This window comes from Peromyscus californicus, unplaced genomic scaffold (genome assembly GCF_007827085.1).
Source record: "Peromyscus californicus insignis strain IS unplaced genomic scaffold, ASM782708v3 Scaffold_14__1_contigs__length_90479793_seg_2, whole genome shotgun sequence".
Taxonomy (NCBI): Eukaryota; Metazoa; Chordata; class Mammalia; order Rodentia; family Cricetidae; genus Peromyscus; species Peromyscus californicus.
Genome location: NW_026294436.1, coordinates 23,670,902 through 23,687,595, shown reverse-complemented (window position 1 = coordinate 23,687,595; position 16,694 = coordinate 23,670,902). Strand labels below are relative to the sequence as shown.

Below are 16,694 nucleotides of genomic sequence, written 5' to 3'. Positions count from 1 at the left end.
CACACTTGTTTTGTACACTCGTTGACAAGACCAGGGTCTTGTTTCTCCTGTTCTTTGTAAGTTCTTAATGTAAGAACCCAGTCACTGAGCCCAGGCATGGTGGCCCTCAGGAGGCAGAGGCAGGCCTGATCTACAAATTGAGTTCCAGGACAGCCAGGACCACAAAGACAAACTGTCTGGGGAGTGGAGGTGGGAGTGGGGGACCAAACCGGGTCACATATTCATGAAGTCTTCAGGGTACCCAGAATATGCTGTTTAGTTTTATTGCTGATTGGGAATGTGTTTATAATCTGATATGATAGTGATTTTAGGTTAACTAGTCCCTAGCTTTTTTTTTAAGATTCAGTTTAAGTATATGAGTGTTTTGTCTGCATATATATGTCTTCACACCAGAAGAGGGAATTAGTTCATATACAACTGTAGACAGTTGTAAGCTGCCATATGAATACTAGGAATTGAACCCTGAACCTCTGGAAGAGCAGCCGGTGTTTTTAACCACTGAGCCATCTCTCCAGCCCCACTAACTAGTCCCTATTTTTAAAAAATCTTTAATACCATTCCCATGGAACAGTGGTTCTCAGCCTCACTATTGAAGATACAGATCAAATATTTACATTGCAGTTCATAACAGTAGCAAAATTATAGGTATGAAGTAGCAATAATTTCATGTTTGGGGGTCATCACAGCATGAGGAATTTGATTAAAGCATCACAGCATTAGGAAGATTGAGAACCACTGTCAAAGCATCAGGGGCTTGGCAGAAAATGGAGTTTTAAGAGTGTGTGCGTGGGTGTGCACACATGCGCATGTGCGCACGCACACACACATACATGTATATGCACATGAGTGAGTGTTTTTATATGCATTTTTAAATGATTTTTTTAAATTTTATGTGCATTGGTGTTTTGCCTGCATGTCTATCTGTAAGGGTGTCAGATCTCCTGGAAATTGAATTACAGACAGTTGTGAGCTGTCATGTGGGTGTGTGGAATTGAACCTGGGTCCTCTGGAAGAGCACCCAGTGCTCTTAACTGCTGAGTCATCTCTCCAGCCCCTCGTGAGTTTTTAAAATTGATTTAAGTGTATAGGTATTTTGCTTGTATGTATGTCTGTGCACCACTTGCATGTCTGGTGGCCAAGGAGGTCAGCAAAGGGCATCAGAATCCTTAGGATCTGGAGTTACAGATGGTTGTGAGCCACCATGTGGGTGCTGGGAACTGAACCCAGGCCAGTGCCCTTAACCACTAAGATATCTTCTCAGCTTTCATGCAGAGGTTTTGAGAAAGGATGTCTCTATGTAGCCCAGGCTGAACTTTAGGCTAAGCCTCTGGAGAGCTGGAATTATAGGCATTCCCTTGTAATAACTGATCTGAATATGTGTTTCTGAATGTTGATATTTAATATTTGCATACTCTCTGCAGCCCTATCGATAAAACTTGGAGTTAGTGTCTCTTAGTACTTCACATTTACTCTCTGGAGGGAGCACAACTTTACTGAAAGCAATGCTTCATTAACGTCCCTGGGTACAAGGTATTGGCACTCACAGACAGCACTCATGGACAGTCTGGATGATCCTTGGAAGCACGGGACTAAAGAAAAGTTAACCGTCTTTGATAGAAGATCACTCAGACAAGTTCAGACACCCCCGATTTCCTTCCTTCCTAGATGACTAGTGAGCTTGCTGAGGACTCTTCATGATTGTGAATGTCCACTGTTGGATATTCACTGTGCTTCCCTTAGGGGATGCTGAGATTCAGGACTGTGTTATACCACACTGACATTCACTGTGCTTCCCTTAGGAGATCCTGAGATTCAGGACTGTGCTATACCACACTGACATTGGCTGTGCTCCCCTTGGGGGGTGGCGTGGGGGGGCGATGCTGAGATCCAGGACTATGCTATATACCACACCAAGTGACTCTGGATGGTGTTCCTTAGTCTTCTGTCCACCGACAATGTCTTAGACATTGCCTGAGGGCTGCTTCTCTCCATCACCACTGGTGGGGGCAGCTGGAGAGGGAAAGGTACTCTGTGACATCCTTTATTCCAGGTTATGGGGTTGCTGCACATGGGAGAGGGTTTTTTTTGTTTTGTTTTGTTTTTTGACTCTGTTCTCACAAAGGATTATTGTCTATATTTTAATTTTCCAAGTCTATAGACGGTCATGTTTTCAATCCCCAGTTTAAGAATTTGGCAAAAGTCAACATAGATAGATGAATTTGTTACAAGAGGAGAGTGCAGGTATAGCCAGCATGGATGGAGCTGGTCAGGGAGGGGGACTTCAGAAGGCGGCAGATTTTTTAACGACTTCTCGGGGAACTTGTGATTATCCTTGGGAGAGGTGCTGCTATACTAATATTCCTGGTCACTAAGATCACGAACTTTTCAATTTAGCACAAACCTATTGCAAAAATTACATAACTTTGGTGCTTCAATTTCCCCATTAGCAAAACAGGGATCATGTTCAGTCGCCTTACCAAGTGCTGTGGGGATTACGGAGTTCACGGATGTAAAGCTTTGTCTTATTGGCTTATTTTTTAGTGTATGAACATAGCTGGGTCTCGTGACACAGGTCTAATCTCAGCCTCATTGGGAGGCTGATGCAGGGGATCTTAGTGTTCAATAGCCAGATGAGCTTACAGAGTGAGTTCAGGAATGTCTGGGAAACTTTGTAGGCCCTGTGTCAACTAATCAATCAATCAATCAATCAATCAATCAATCAATGGTCAATTAATCAGTGGCAATGATTGGGAATATAGCTCAATGGTAAAAAGCTTGTATAACATATATGAGACTCTAAATCCAATACCCAGCACCTCCAAAAAATCAAAAAACAAAAAACTTTTGGTCCACAAAGCCCTTTCGTTAGGGAAAGAAAGCTGCCTGGATGCGAGCTTGGCACAGAATTTGACACCTTGTTTCCTGGTAGTTGCTATAGCCCAGTGTCCCCACAGGGAGATGACAGCAGCTAACAGGTGATGCCCCTGAGAGAGCTACAGTGACCTGGGATGATAGGAAGGAGACTTACCAGAAGTCCTGCTTATCATTACTGGAGCCATAGACAAGATGGCGCATCCACATGAACAGAGCTGATTGCCACGATCACAGGCAACTCTCATTAGCTACTGCTGCCATCCTGCCCGGAGATCAGCCCGTCCACTGATAACTGTCCCAGTGTCCACCTGTTCCCACGCTCTGGCGTGCTGAAGCACCTTGGAGGAGGGTCCGGGGAATTGGGAAGAAGTTCAAGTCCAGAGCAACAATATGTACAACCCAGATGGTTCTAATATCCACCTGTATGATGGATTCCAGCAAAAGAGAGACGTGTGCCTACTGTCACAGTCCTAGGTTCCGGGCATTTCTTGGTCTTGACCTGAGTGTAAGGGGGAATGGATGGAGACTCACTCCCCATCCCGGGTGGCTTGTGGGAATGAAAAGGAAGAGGCAGATAGGGAGTTAAAGCCCTCTCCCCTCCTCGAAGTGTTCACCTCCACCGGAAGCTTGATGGAGATCCTTTGGCACTCCATTGGAGAAGTATAGAAAGGGCCAACATAGCCCAGACTCGGTACCTGTGACCAGCCAGGTCCTTCCCTGCATTGTGAGCAGCAGCAACACAGCTGGAAGCATGCTGGACTCGTCGTCTATCTGGGAGGGGGAAATAAATCTACCCGCATTGCAGCAACTGATTAGAGATTTACTGACTGTTAGTTCTCTGGCTCAGTATTGTTCCAGTGCTTGTTTAATTATTGTTAATGTGAAGTCATTTTTTTTTCTTGGACTTTGTAGCAGTTTACTATATGGGTTTCCAGATAAGTCATCTGTGTTCTTTATAAAACACTAAACCATTAAGAGAGCCATGTGTCTGTCTTGCCTGAAGCAGGTTCTTACTGAAATTTGTTAAGCTGGCTTTCGGGTGGTTTGGGTTTTGATTTTTCTTCTCACTGCTTTTGAATATACGTATAGAAATGTCACCGAAGCTGCGAAATGAAACGGTGACCCACCTTCAGAGCTTTGTTTGCTTGCTTTTTGCTAGGGGGAAAAAATAGTACCCAGGCATTGTTTGTAGTGATGCAGAATGTTTAAATAGTAGAACATGCGTGCATTTGTCTATTTATTTTGGAGGGAATGATTTGCAGGTAGAGTCAGAGGACAGTTGGCAGGCCTCTGCTCTCTCCTTCGGGCCATGGGTCCCAGGGGTTGAACTCAGGTCATCAAGCTTGGCGGCAAGTGCTGACACCCCCTGAGCTATTGCATCAGCCCCGTTTTCTGTGTTTTCCTTTTCTTTCACTTTTAAACTACATTTGGATTCAGGAGTTATTCTAACCGAAGTGAATAAGAGGAGCAGAGAGTTTTGTTTTTGTTTTTTTTTAAATCTACAAGTGCTGGACATGGCGGCACATGTCTTTACTCAAGTGGCAGAGGTGGGCAGATCCAGAGATCTGAGGCCAGCCAGGGCTACATTGAGAGATCCCGTCCCCAAAACCGAAAGCTAAGAATAAATAAATAAATAAATAAATAAATAAATAAATAAATAAATAAATAAAATTCTACAAAGTTAAGTCTGCGCATGCCCTTTTTCTGTGACCCTGGAGTACCGGTAGAATGGGCCTTTGGGCATCTGGTTGACAGTCTGCTTCTGTCACTAGAGTGTGAATTCTGAAAAGCACAGATTATGTCTTAGTCATCTGTCCCTCACTTCATCCAACACCCCCACTCCCATTTTAAACATAGGTCCTGTGCACCAAGTTGGTGGTCTGAAACAAGAGATAGGCTGGTGCCTACTTTAATCCACCTGTCCATTTTAGTCAAATGTCTTCCTTACTTTTCTAAAGCTCAACTATGATGATTCGTGGTTTAATAAAAGCCTCTGCAACTGAGAAGGAGAAAAAGAGACACAAAGTCCCACCCCTATCCAAGAAGCTGCTTTCAACCGATACCTGCTTGGAGAGGGGAAAATCAGTTTTCTCCAATTGATTGACACTGCATATGCCAACCATAATCCAGGGCAGGCTCCGTGTGCAGGAGCAGTAAGCCAAGAGAAATGGACTCTGTGGTTTTCTGTGTTTTGTTGTTGTAGTTACGGTGTGGTATCTTGGGTTTGGGGTTTGGTGGGTGTGTATTTATCTATTTGCTTGTTTGTTTGTTTTTCATTAAAGAGAGAAGGTGGAAGGTGCAAGAACTTGATTGGGTAGGGAGCTGGGGAGGATGTGGGAGAACTTACTTGTAAAAGGGAAAGGATATGACCAAATCTGAAAACCAAACCAAACCAAAAGAAACTCTCTGCGAGAGGGAAAGTGAAACGTCAGCTCAGCCAGTTTCTTACCTGCTCAAAGTTAAGGGCGGGTAACAAAAAGGCTTGATAACTTGAATGCGGAGTTGAGAAAGATCTGTACGTTTTTCTTCAGGTGGATTGCCAGGTCCTGTCTCGGCACGAGGATGCTCACACTTCTAATGATTAACAGGCTGTGTTGTGGGAAGCAATGCTTTGTAGCTGTATGAGACTTGTGTTCCTTTACAGCCTCATCTAGAATATCAGCATAAATAGTTTCTCTGATGAGTAACTAGTTTCTGAGATAAGCCCTTTCTTTTATTACAGCAGATAACCCAGGCTTATGGGGGTGCTGTTGCTAACCACTAGTGAGACATTTTGCTCTATAATGGGACTGATAGCTAATCAGTCTTCCTCCTGGGCTCCCCAAATGCCACCCTAAACATTACAGCATTAATGCTAGCAGAATTTCCTTTTAAAAAATGTTGCCGGGCAGTGGTGGCGCACGCCTTTAATCCCAGCACTCGGGAGGCAGAGGCAGGTGAATCTCTGTGAGTTCGAGGCCAGCCTGGTCTCCAAAGCGAGTACCAGGAAAGGCGCAAAGCTACACAGAGAAACCCTGTCTTGAAAAAACCAAAAAAAAAAAAAAAAAAAAAGTTAGTCTTTCCTTCTGGCTCCTGGTAGTCATTTCTTTAAAGCTCTTCTAAAGAAAAAAATTATATATAAAAATTAAATATGTATCTATACATATATGTGTGTATATGTACACATATATGCATATTTATATACACAAATATATTACAAATTGACAACACTTGTTATCTAGAGATAGATAAGAAGACATCGTCTTTTCCCAGCCCCCTTTATTTACTGTGCTCATGAAGGCGATGTCATCCAGAGCAGCATAAAGCCTCACTCTCACCAATTTCAAGATGTCATAAAATATCACAGAAACAATTATGCAACAGAATAGTGGTGTAAAAGATGTTCAAATACCCTTTTGGTGTTTGGTCAGAGGGTGTTCAAACAAAGGGTCAGTTGCTGAGGAGGGCTCTTGAAATTATCATCAGTCCGGAAATCCTTACCGAGGGCCAGCTCCGGAGTGCCAGCCACATGTGGCTGGTCACTGTATGCAAAAACTGTCATTTCTTTTACAAGGGCCAAAGGGGACACTCGCTTGCCCCTCGGGTCTGGCTACGTGAAATACACAGGGAGAAAGCGACAACCAGAGGTGGAAGTGATTCAGGCATTTGTTCTTCATTTAAAAAGCATCATGTGCCTCTTGTGAGGAGGACAGACAAACAGATGCATTGTGAAACAGACAAGTTATGGGAATAAATGCTGTCATGATCAGCACAGCATTTAAAACAAAAAGATCAAAATAACACTAATTGTAGAAGTAGACACTCACCTATTTCTTTCATTTCCAAAGATGTAGGGGTCGGGGGCTGGGACTGGGATGGAACGGAGCAGGCTTGAACATGTGCCTCAACATTCTAAAGGACTAGGGAACGTTAGAGTTCTGTGCTAGAGTTTCACTGTGCAGTCACTATGGCAAGCTCTGTTTCAGTAACTGTGTCTGTGTCTCTTTTGTTATGTGAAAAACAGGTGATCATCAAATGAAAATGAAGGGGGATATCAGGAAACATGCTTCTTAATGCCCATTCATCTTCCTTCATCACCACGACAGTTGCCCTTTACTTACTCTTTCATTATTTAAAAGATTTTTTAATCATTTTTAATTATGTGTATGTATAGGCATCTATATGTGAATGCAGATACCCAGAGAGGCCAGAGAATTTAGATCTGCAGTCAGATCTCCCAGAACTTGAGTATCACGGCAGTTGTGAGCCACCTGACATGGTTTCTGTGAATCCTGGAAGAGTAGTACAGGATCTCACTATGTAGCTCTGGCTGACCCGAAACTCATGCCAGGCTGGGCTTGAACTCACAGATCCACCTGCCTCTGCCTCCCAAGTGCTGGGATTAGAGGCGTGCTCTGTCACACTAACTTTTCTTGCTGTATCACTAGATTCTCAAGCCAGAATCCCCATTCTGTACCCACAGGTGGACTTTGGAGGTCTGCCTGGCCTCGCCTCCTGGAAGTTCTGTCCAACGTTCTCCTGTGCAGCCCTTGTTGGAAAGACGATCTCAAAGTTCAGTTTTTGGGCTTCCCTGAAAAGAGTGCTAACTAACTAACTAAAGCTTCATATCACATTTTTAAAAATGGACGGAGCCAAATTACCATTGCAGACTGATAAATTCGCAATGAGATGCTGATAGCATATGAGGGCGCAATAAAACCCGGAGGAGCAGCCTGCACTTTGCTCTGAAATCACCCTTAGCATCCAAGAGAGAGAACTGCCGTCTGCCCTGGGTGCAATGACATGGCTCTTGCTCGGTCATCAGGATGCAGTGCCTTACTTGCAGGCAACCCTTGGTACTTTATCCTCAAGTACCCAGCCGCTGCGCCCACCCGCCCCTCCCCTCCCCTCCCCTCCCAGCACCACACAGCACTCTGGAGACGGGCCTCTAAAGAAGGAAGAAAACTCCACTGTCAGGTGCTCCGCTGGGTGTTAGGCCAAGCAAGTGATTTCCATGAAGGCTTACCTCATTTATCCCAGAGCCCGACACTTAATCCCACCAAATAATTAACTCACAAATAGCCACTTGGGCTTGCTCAGTAGTAAAGCATTTGCCTCAGGTCCTGGGTTCTCAAATCCTAATCCTGAAAACACAAACGAAATTCTTCGTGGCATCCCTTTTTTCTGATGGAGGGCTTTTGCAACATCAACCAGCTTGGTGTTAGCTTCAGTCTGTGCAATTGGGATTTGGAAGTTAGGGAGCACATGGTACTGAAGACAGAACCCAAGGCCGGCCTTGCACCTGCACAAAGGGTTTCATGTACAGATTTTTCATACACCTTTTGGTCTAATCGGGAGACAACCTAGATTTGGGGAGGAACACATCCCCAAAGAAAGAACACATCCCCGAGACCCCATTGTACCATCTGAAAATGGAGCAGAATGGTACCAATTTGGCTAACTTCCAAAGCAGGTTCGGGGAATCAAAAGCTAAACTAACACACGAAACTCTTTGTGCTGGGTAGTTACCGTGTCAACTTGAGAGGAGGGAACCTCAACTGAGAAAATGCCTTCATGCCTGTAGGCAAGCTTCTAGGCTCTAGAGTCTAGGGCATTTTCGTAATTAGTGATTGAGGAAGGAGGGCCCATTCCTTTGTGAGTGGTGCTACCTCAGGGCTGGTGGTCCTGGGATGCTAATGCTATAAGAAAGCAGGCTGAGTAAACCATGGGGAACAAGCCAGTAAGCAGCACTCCTCCTTGGCATCTGCATCAGCTCCTGCCTCCAGGTTCCTGCCTTGTTTGAGTTCCTGTCCTGACTTCCCTCAGTTGTGGAAATGTAAACGGATATAAACCCTTTCCTCCCTCAGATGCTTTTTACCATTTTATCACAGCAGTAGAAACTCTTAAGACACTCCTTAAAGCATTCCCCGCCATATGCTAGCATTGCTTCTGTATACGGGTGGCATGAGGATCTTGCATTTAGACACACCAGGGATTTGTTTGGTACACATTGTTACAAAAGAAGGAATTCAGTGTCAGGAACAGTTGTGATGCCAGATGGATTCTCTCCACATTTAGATCATAGATATGCAGACAGTACATGAGATAAATGTTTTTTTGTCATTGAATAATACAGTTCTCTGGAGGGTGAGATGGGACGTATGTGAAATGCCCATTGTGACCCAGCACTTTACCCATTTTCATCTTCACAGCCATCCTTTACCCAAAATGAAACTGGCACTTCGAGGATTTGTGGGAAAAAAATAAGCTTTAGTACAGGACATTTGTTTTTATTTTAAGACAGGCGCTCCTGTAGCCCTGGCTGGCTTCCTATGTGCTGTGTAGTTGAGGCTGGCTCAAATGTTTCAAGTTCTGGAGTCACAGACAAGAATAGCCTTGGTTATCCTTCTCTTGGGAGTCTCGCACCATTAACAATTATAGTTAACACTCAGGAGAGCAGGCCCTGCACCACACCAGGGCAGCACAAGAGAGCCAACACTTAGCGCAGGTTTGGGTGAGCCAGCCCTAAAACTGTGACCATGGGAGAGCTGTCCCCATTTCCCATCTGGCAGACCAATCCTACAGCTGCCCAGACCCAGGGTTATGACTTGGTCTGCCCCAACATCCACCTTGTCTATGATCTGCTGGAGCACATGAAGGGACCTGACCTGCAGACCCAAAGCTGCAGGATCTCCACAATGCAGGGTGCCGGCGGATTGTCCAGAAAGAGTCGTAGTTGGGGCCCAGTACTGATTGTATAGAGAGACCAGGAGCCTTGAACCAGACCAATGACTCTTTGCAGCAAACAGTTATAAGTAGTTATGTGTGGACAAAGGGGTATACGGCGTGACTTGTTGGGTCACACTGCAACATCTCATGACAAGATTTTCGTTTGTTTGTTTTGTTTTGTTGAGACAGGGTTTCTCTGTGTAACAAGAGTCCTGGCTGTCCTGGAACTTGTTTTGTAGAACAGGCTAGCCTCGAACTCATAGAGACCCTCCTGCCTCTGCCTCTATCTCTGGATTGCTGGGATTAAAGGCATGTGCCACCAGGCTCAGTTCCATTGTAAGATTTTTAATTCCTTTAAAAAAAATTTTTTTTTTCATTTTATTTTCTTCCTTTTTTTTTTTTTCTCTTGAATTTTGCTTTATGGTGGCGGGGAGCGGCACATGGGTGGATGGCAGATTCAAAGGGACAGGAATGAATGGGATCAAGATACACGATGTAAAAGATACATAGACTACATTTTAAAAAATTAAATAAAAGCCGGGCGGTGGTGGCACACGCCTTTAATCCCAGCACTCGGGAGGCAGAGCCAGGTGGATCTCTGTGAGTTCGAGGCCAGCCTGGGCTACCAAGTGAGTTCCAGAGAGGCGCAAAGCTACATAGAGAAACCCTGTCTCGAAAAACCAAAAAAAAAAAAAAAAAAATTAAATTAAAAAAAAAAAAGAATTATAGTTAACACTCATGATCAATTTGGCCACTGTTCCTCTACCCCAGAAATCCCTCAGGCTACCCTGTCAATTTTCTTTCTATTTGGCAGCCTGCTATGATGTGTAACTTTTACATATGTGAGCACTGATTATAAATACTTAGTTTATACTCTGAAGTATTTGTCTAAATGAAAATAGTGTTTTCCAGGAGCAGCAATGTCAACACTGAGCATCTCTATCTGAGTGGTCATTGACAGGGACTTCCTTGCTTATTGGTTTTTCTTGCGTGGAAAATTATGTGAAACCACAAAGGTAGCAAATAACACACTCTTGTTTTCCAATTGCAGGTTGATGACCAAATGAAGCTGCTTCAGAACTGCTGGAGTGAGCTCTTGATCCTGGATCACATTTACCGGCAAGTGGTACATGGGAAGGAAGGGTCCCTCTTGCTGATTACTGGGCAACAAGTGAGTATCCAGATGAAAACCAAAACCTCGTTATTAAGCACATTGAGAGTGGCAGGAACCTAACTAGGTCAGAAGCATTCTCGTGCTTTGAAAGGGAGAGGTTGGCTGCAAATAACTGAGAAATGATGACTCCTGGTACCCAGTTCCTGCTCTGATATAATCTCGGAAAAGAAACGGAATCAACAGCTTCCTGTTGCCAGTCTGCAGGATGGGGAGTCCTGTATACGGTCAGAAATTACAGCCAATCAAATTCAGAATTTTGAATGGTGGGTTCTTTTCCTCTTCAGTGTCTGCACGAATACGCCACATCTGTATGTTAGCTCGCCAGTTTCATTCCTTTATAAACTGCAGAGTCCTTATTGTTTGGTGGTGATGATGCTGAGGATTATGGTGGTGATGGTTGTGTTAAAGATAAAGCTCAGAGTCTTGTGCATGTTAGGCAAGTGCTCACCACTCTTGAGCTATCCACCCAGCCCCAGAATCTTTGCTATTTTGGAAAGATGTCAGTGGAAGAGTCTAACTTAAATGTCACATAGAGTCAAAATAGCTGGCCTAGAGGCAGGCACATGAGAAGGGACAGGAGTGCCAGTTTTCAAGAAAGGAAAATTGCTGTGGAGTCAGAGTGGTTTCGGAATGGATATTTGGTGAATCTATACTTCCTGGGTGCCGGGCTGTGCGCTGGTCACGATTCTGAGGCACTTGTGTACATTAGGGAGTAAAACAGGAAAATATTTCCTGTCGTTTTGGAACTTGAGGTTGTAGCATGAGGTTGACAATAATAACCTCACGCACAAACCTGTGGTATATCGGAGCAAAGGAATAAAGAAGAAATAGAAGGGAAAGGAGTGAGCACATATTCATGGATATGTGCTTCAGTGGGGCCTAAGAATTACAGTTTCAACAGGACAGTTGTTTGTCCTTACGGAGAAGGTGACATTTGAGCATCACATGGGAAAGCAGAGACTGCTGTGTAGACGTCTATGGAAAAGGGAGGACCATGGGCTTAATTCCAACTTTGTAGGGTTTGGGTAAATTCTTCTAGTTTTGTACTTTTCCCTGCAAATGATGGATTGATTGGTAATATAAACTCAGGGTACCCTGTGAGTTCTTTAGTCCACTCGGTCATAGCTATTCAGGGCACCACTGCATCCGTCGTTCAGCCAGGGTGACTCCGGCACGCAGGCACCTTTTACGTCCAGTCATAAATGTTTATGCACTGTGAAACCGCAGCAGTGCAGATTTGAAAATGAAAGGCTGTCTTCACACCATTTGCCGTATTATTAATAAATCACATTTCCCAATCAAATTAAAAGCAAGCACCATTTCAGAGCCTTTGCCGACTGGATCAATTCGACCGTCTCCATCACTGTCTGGTCCTTGCTCTCAGCAGCTCTGGGGAGAAAAACTTTCAAGAGAGGAAAATCTATTTGACTTCCTGGGCTTCCAAATCTTGTTTGGTGTTTTCATTCTGTGACCCAAGTCTTTGGAGGGAAGCTACCCATATTTTGAGTCCAATCACAGGGTATGTCTATGACCATCTCCACCCTTGCCCAACTAGAGGCTGTATTAGAAATAAAAGACACAACTCGTGAATTAATTTAGTCTCATTTTCTTAAGTGAAATGGGATTGTGCCATTTCATCCCAGTTCTTTAGAAATAGTCCTTATTACTAGTTTGGTTTGCCTTGAGTGACCCTGGAGTAACCGTAATTACTGTTGGAAAAGTAGAGAAAGTATACCTCTTGTCTCTTTGATTTTTTTAAAACCAAACACAGTCACAGAATAAACAGCGTTTTCCTCGCTGTCAGTCACTGCCACTCCGGACAGGGCACGTGAATGGAAGGAGGGAATGCCCTAGCTTTTTCTTTATACTTTTCCTGCAGTACAGATGCTCCCACCTTCCCCCATGTCAACAGCCGGATGATGGCTCTTGTAACCAAGCATTCTCATTTATGGTAACTATGGGAGAAGGCTTTTTTACCGTCTGCCATGGAGCAAACAAGAAAAGCATACCCCAGGCTCCTGCGGTTACAGAGAAGGCTAGCAAAGAGCCCCTCAGGAAGACTTCTGGAGCTCACGAGCTTTCCAACAGCATGAGAAAAATTAGGAAGGGAAAGAGGGGTGAGACAGACAGGGGCAGAGAGAGACTGGGAGAGGGAGAGAGAGTGTTGGTTCTGAGGCTCAAACCCTGTGTATGTGTGTGTGGGTGTGTATGTGCGCGTATGTGCGCACAATGAGAAAATATAATCTAGAGCCTCACACATACTCTGCCATTGAGCTCCACCCCCAGGATTGAAAAGGATATTTGCAGTTAAGTTACTCTGCATCTGCTTTTAACACCTACTCTAACATTCAATATATTGGCCAAGTGATAACTAGATGACTATGTATGCATAATGAGAACTGTTGTATCTCTAGCTGAAAACCTGAGTAAAATTAGTTAGCCACAAGCCCCAGACGCAGATCGCTCTTCCTCACCACATTCCTAGTCACACCCATACTCTCTCCACAACTCAATATCCTCTCGTCAGTGTGGGCTAGCGACAGTGACTTTCTAGTCACTAATCTCCTTTTTAGACCCCTTTCTACCCAGTAGCTCAGAGAGATAGGAAAAATCCCAAGTACTTTATCTAAGAATGATAAATACTTCCCAGACAGCAAAAACTGGAGAAGAGGCTAAACCAACAATAATTAATTTAATGTGTGCCGCATGCCGGTAATAAGGAGACAGTTGATGCAGTGATGAAGAAAGGAGGGCTCTATTGAGTCTAAGAGCCAAGCAGTATTTTAAAGAAAACTAATCTATTAAAGTCCATGGGGCGGGGGTGGGGAGGTGGGGTGGGGGGGTGGGGGATGGGAGGCGCTTCCTCCTTCCTCATGTCTACAGCCTAATGTAGGCAGGGACAACTTTAGGGACAGCATGTGTTTTCCTATGGGGATAGATGGTTTTTTGAGTTGACTGTGTAGCCCAGGCTGACCTTTATGTACATGTGTGTATGTGTATCTCTGTATGTCAGGACAGCCTGTTTACCCTTTGTACAATTTACTGGCTACCCCACCTTGAGAAAGTCATCCTACCTTTCAAGTGTCAGTTTCTCTGCCTGATTGATGGGAACCACCGTGGCACCCACCTGAGCAAACTGCAATAGAAACGACAGGAAATCGTTGTGTAGTACTGGAATGAAAAAGTAAGTCCTGGAAACAAGGTTGACATGGAGACTTGGTGACCTATTCCTATGAATGGTCTAGCGTGTGAACTTTCACACCAAGATGGAAGTCTGGTTCCAGGATGCCTTGTATCAAGGTCATGCTGATGCCCTGGGGAAGAAATTAAGCCACATTGTACCAATAAAGCATACAGAGCTCTCTTAAGGCTTCATGGTTGGCACCCACCTATAGGCACGGAAGATGCTTTTTCATTTGGGTAAAAGGTATTCTGGTAGAGTCATAAATGGAGGGCAATCGAAGCAATGAAAGGACTATTAGACACCGCCCTGCAGTGAGTTGTGATAAGAGAGGCCCTTCCTCCATCTGCTTGATAATGGCAGGAACTATTCTTTGGTGTGCTTTGCACTGTGCCGTGCTGCAGGCAAGCCCACAGCACAGGCAGGCGCCCTGTAGGAACCTCAGAAGAGAAAGAAGAAAGAGCGATCAGGACATGTAGACTGAAACAAGCCCTCACCTCCCCAAGCTGCTTTTGTTCATGGTATTTCACCACAGTAACAGAAACCCTAACGAAGATGAATACCAAAGCCAAAATCTTGACACAAAGAGAACCCTAGATAGTAATTTCCTATTTATTCCCTTGAAACACGGGTGTGGTGGCTATAAATATGGCGGCCCTCTGCTCAACCGAGGGATGCAGGACCCCAGCTGCTCTGGGCCCTGGTGCTCGTTTTCCTCTACTATTTGTGTAATGAACTGGTAGAGGAGGAAGAAGAAACTGCGTTGAGTTTTAAAAATGAGGAACGCTCTGAGGATGCAGTTTGGAGGGCAGTGTTTGCCTAAAAATGTGTGAGGCCCCGAGCTCAATCCTTAGAACCACAAAGAAAAAGAAAGAAGGGAAAGATGGAGGAACAGTTTGGTATCACATTTCAAATTTATGTTTTATGTCTGTCTGTCTGTCTGTCTGTCTGTCTCTGTCTCTCTGTCTCTGTCTCTGTCTCTCTCTCTCTCTCTCAGGGTCTCACTATGTAGCCCTTTCTGGTCTGGTATTGGTTGTGTAGATCAGCAGGCTGGTCTGGAACTCAGAGATCCTCCTGCCTCTGCCTCATGAGGCTGGTATAAAGGTGTACACCACCATATTAGCTGCTTGTGTGTTTTCATCCAGCATTGACATAAGTGCAGATTAAATAACTCTGAGGCAGAAAAGGAAAGTAATTATCATTAGTATTCAGTGTTGTCAATTTATTTAGCTAGTATCTTATTTATGGCATTTCTTTTTTATCCAGTATTTTAAAGGTATACACACACATAAGCATGTATACCTGTGTATGTATCAAATAACAATAGAGTACTCTGATATGAGGTCAGATTTTGGCTTTTGCATATTATACCTAATAAACAGCCACTGTAAGGTCATCCTAAGAGAAAGGTCTACTGTCACCTTATACCTTCTATTATTGTGTACTGTATTAAAATGACAACAATCTTACAATATCCAAGTCATCAAAATTTTGGACATTAGAACTAAAAGCAATTTAGCTTAAATTATCTCTGCATCTTCAGGATGAGTGAAATTTATCCAGAGGGGACACGGGCTTAGAACATTCTTCAATCTCCCCCTCGAATTTAATGGCGTAAAGATTACACGTAAGAGGGCAATCAATTAATTTTACTAAGTACATAAAAGACAAGGCCAGCTGCTCCTGAAATGAGCACAAACTCTGCATCCAACAATGAAAATATAATTATGTTTGCAATAAAATGTAAGGAAGTTGCAGGTCTGTGATTTATCAGAAATGAAGCACCGCTCTCCTTCAGAGCTGTGCAATTTGATAAATTATCCTTGGAAGAAATGTTGTCAGAGCCCCCATTTAATAAGCATGTTGGAGCTTTCAAATTAGCATGTAAATAAATGTATGGCTATAAAGGTTGAGATGCCAATTGATTTCTTGAGGTATATCTTACTAAAGGTCTCTCATTTAATAGATATTCCTGGAACCTCCTGAGATTCCTTTAATGTGGCGTGTTATGTTTTTAAGTATGAAATTCTGCTATTCAAACTTACTACCATAGACCTGTTGAAAGTTCATGCACACCTCACCTTAACAGTAAAATTAATTAAGACTGTGCATTTGCATTTTATTTTAATACAGCCTTCCGAATCAGGGCTTAACCAGTGACTTTTACTACAGTGTACTTGTGTGTATTAAGCAGCACCACAGTGTATTGTTCAATTGGCTCCAAGCTTCAGTTACTATTGTTCTTACTGTGATTATCTCTTCATAGCCACAGAAGTGATTGGCAGCTTTTCTAGCTCAACTGCTTTATTTAATGACGATGACCCTAAGGGCTGGAGATGGTGTCCACCTTTCCAACTCTCTTTGTTTGTAAGGGTCATTATTGAAGCCATGTCATCTGTCTTTGTCTCCAGTTTCTTCCATCATCATTATCTCATTGGGCCTTCCTGCTGTCAATCACCCAGCTAGCCCATTTGCCCCGGTAGAATTTCTCTTACACAATGAGTACCCCTTATCTGAAAATGCTTGGGACTAGAGTGCAAGAGAGTTACTTAGAGAACACAAGATCTCTAAGGGATAGACCCAGGTCTAAATATGCAGTTCATTTGTTTCATATACACCTTACATACATAGCCCAGAGATGATTTTGTCCAGTACTTTTCGGTGCCCTCATGTAACACAGAACTTGTCACTTGGAGCTGTCCTGTTGGTGCTCGGAAAGTTTTAGGTCTGAGGGCATTTCACGTGGCAGGGTTGTGT

At 43.8% G+C, this 16,694-nt stretch overlaps 1 protein-coding gene across 1 annotated transcript in view; it reads left to right on the top strand.

Moving 5' to 3' along the window:
* Nr5a2 (nuclear receptor subfamily 5 group A member 2) overlaps positions 1 to 16,694 on the top strand; it is a 120,903-nt gene that overhangs the window by 58,556 nt on the left and 45,653 nt on the right. The window contains exon 5 of the mRNA XM_052736569.1: positions 10,634 to 10,753. Coding sequence (XP_052592529.1) covers positions 10,634 to 10,753 — 120 coding nt within the window. The remainder of the gene's footprint in view (positions 1 to 10,633; positions 10,754 to 16,694) is intronic.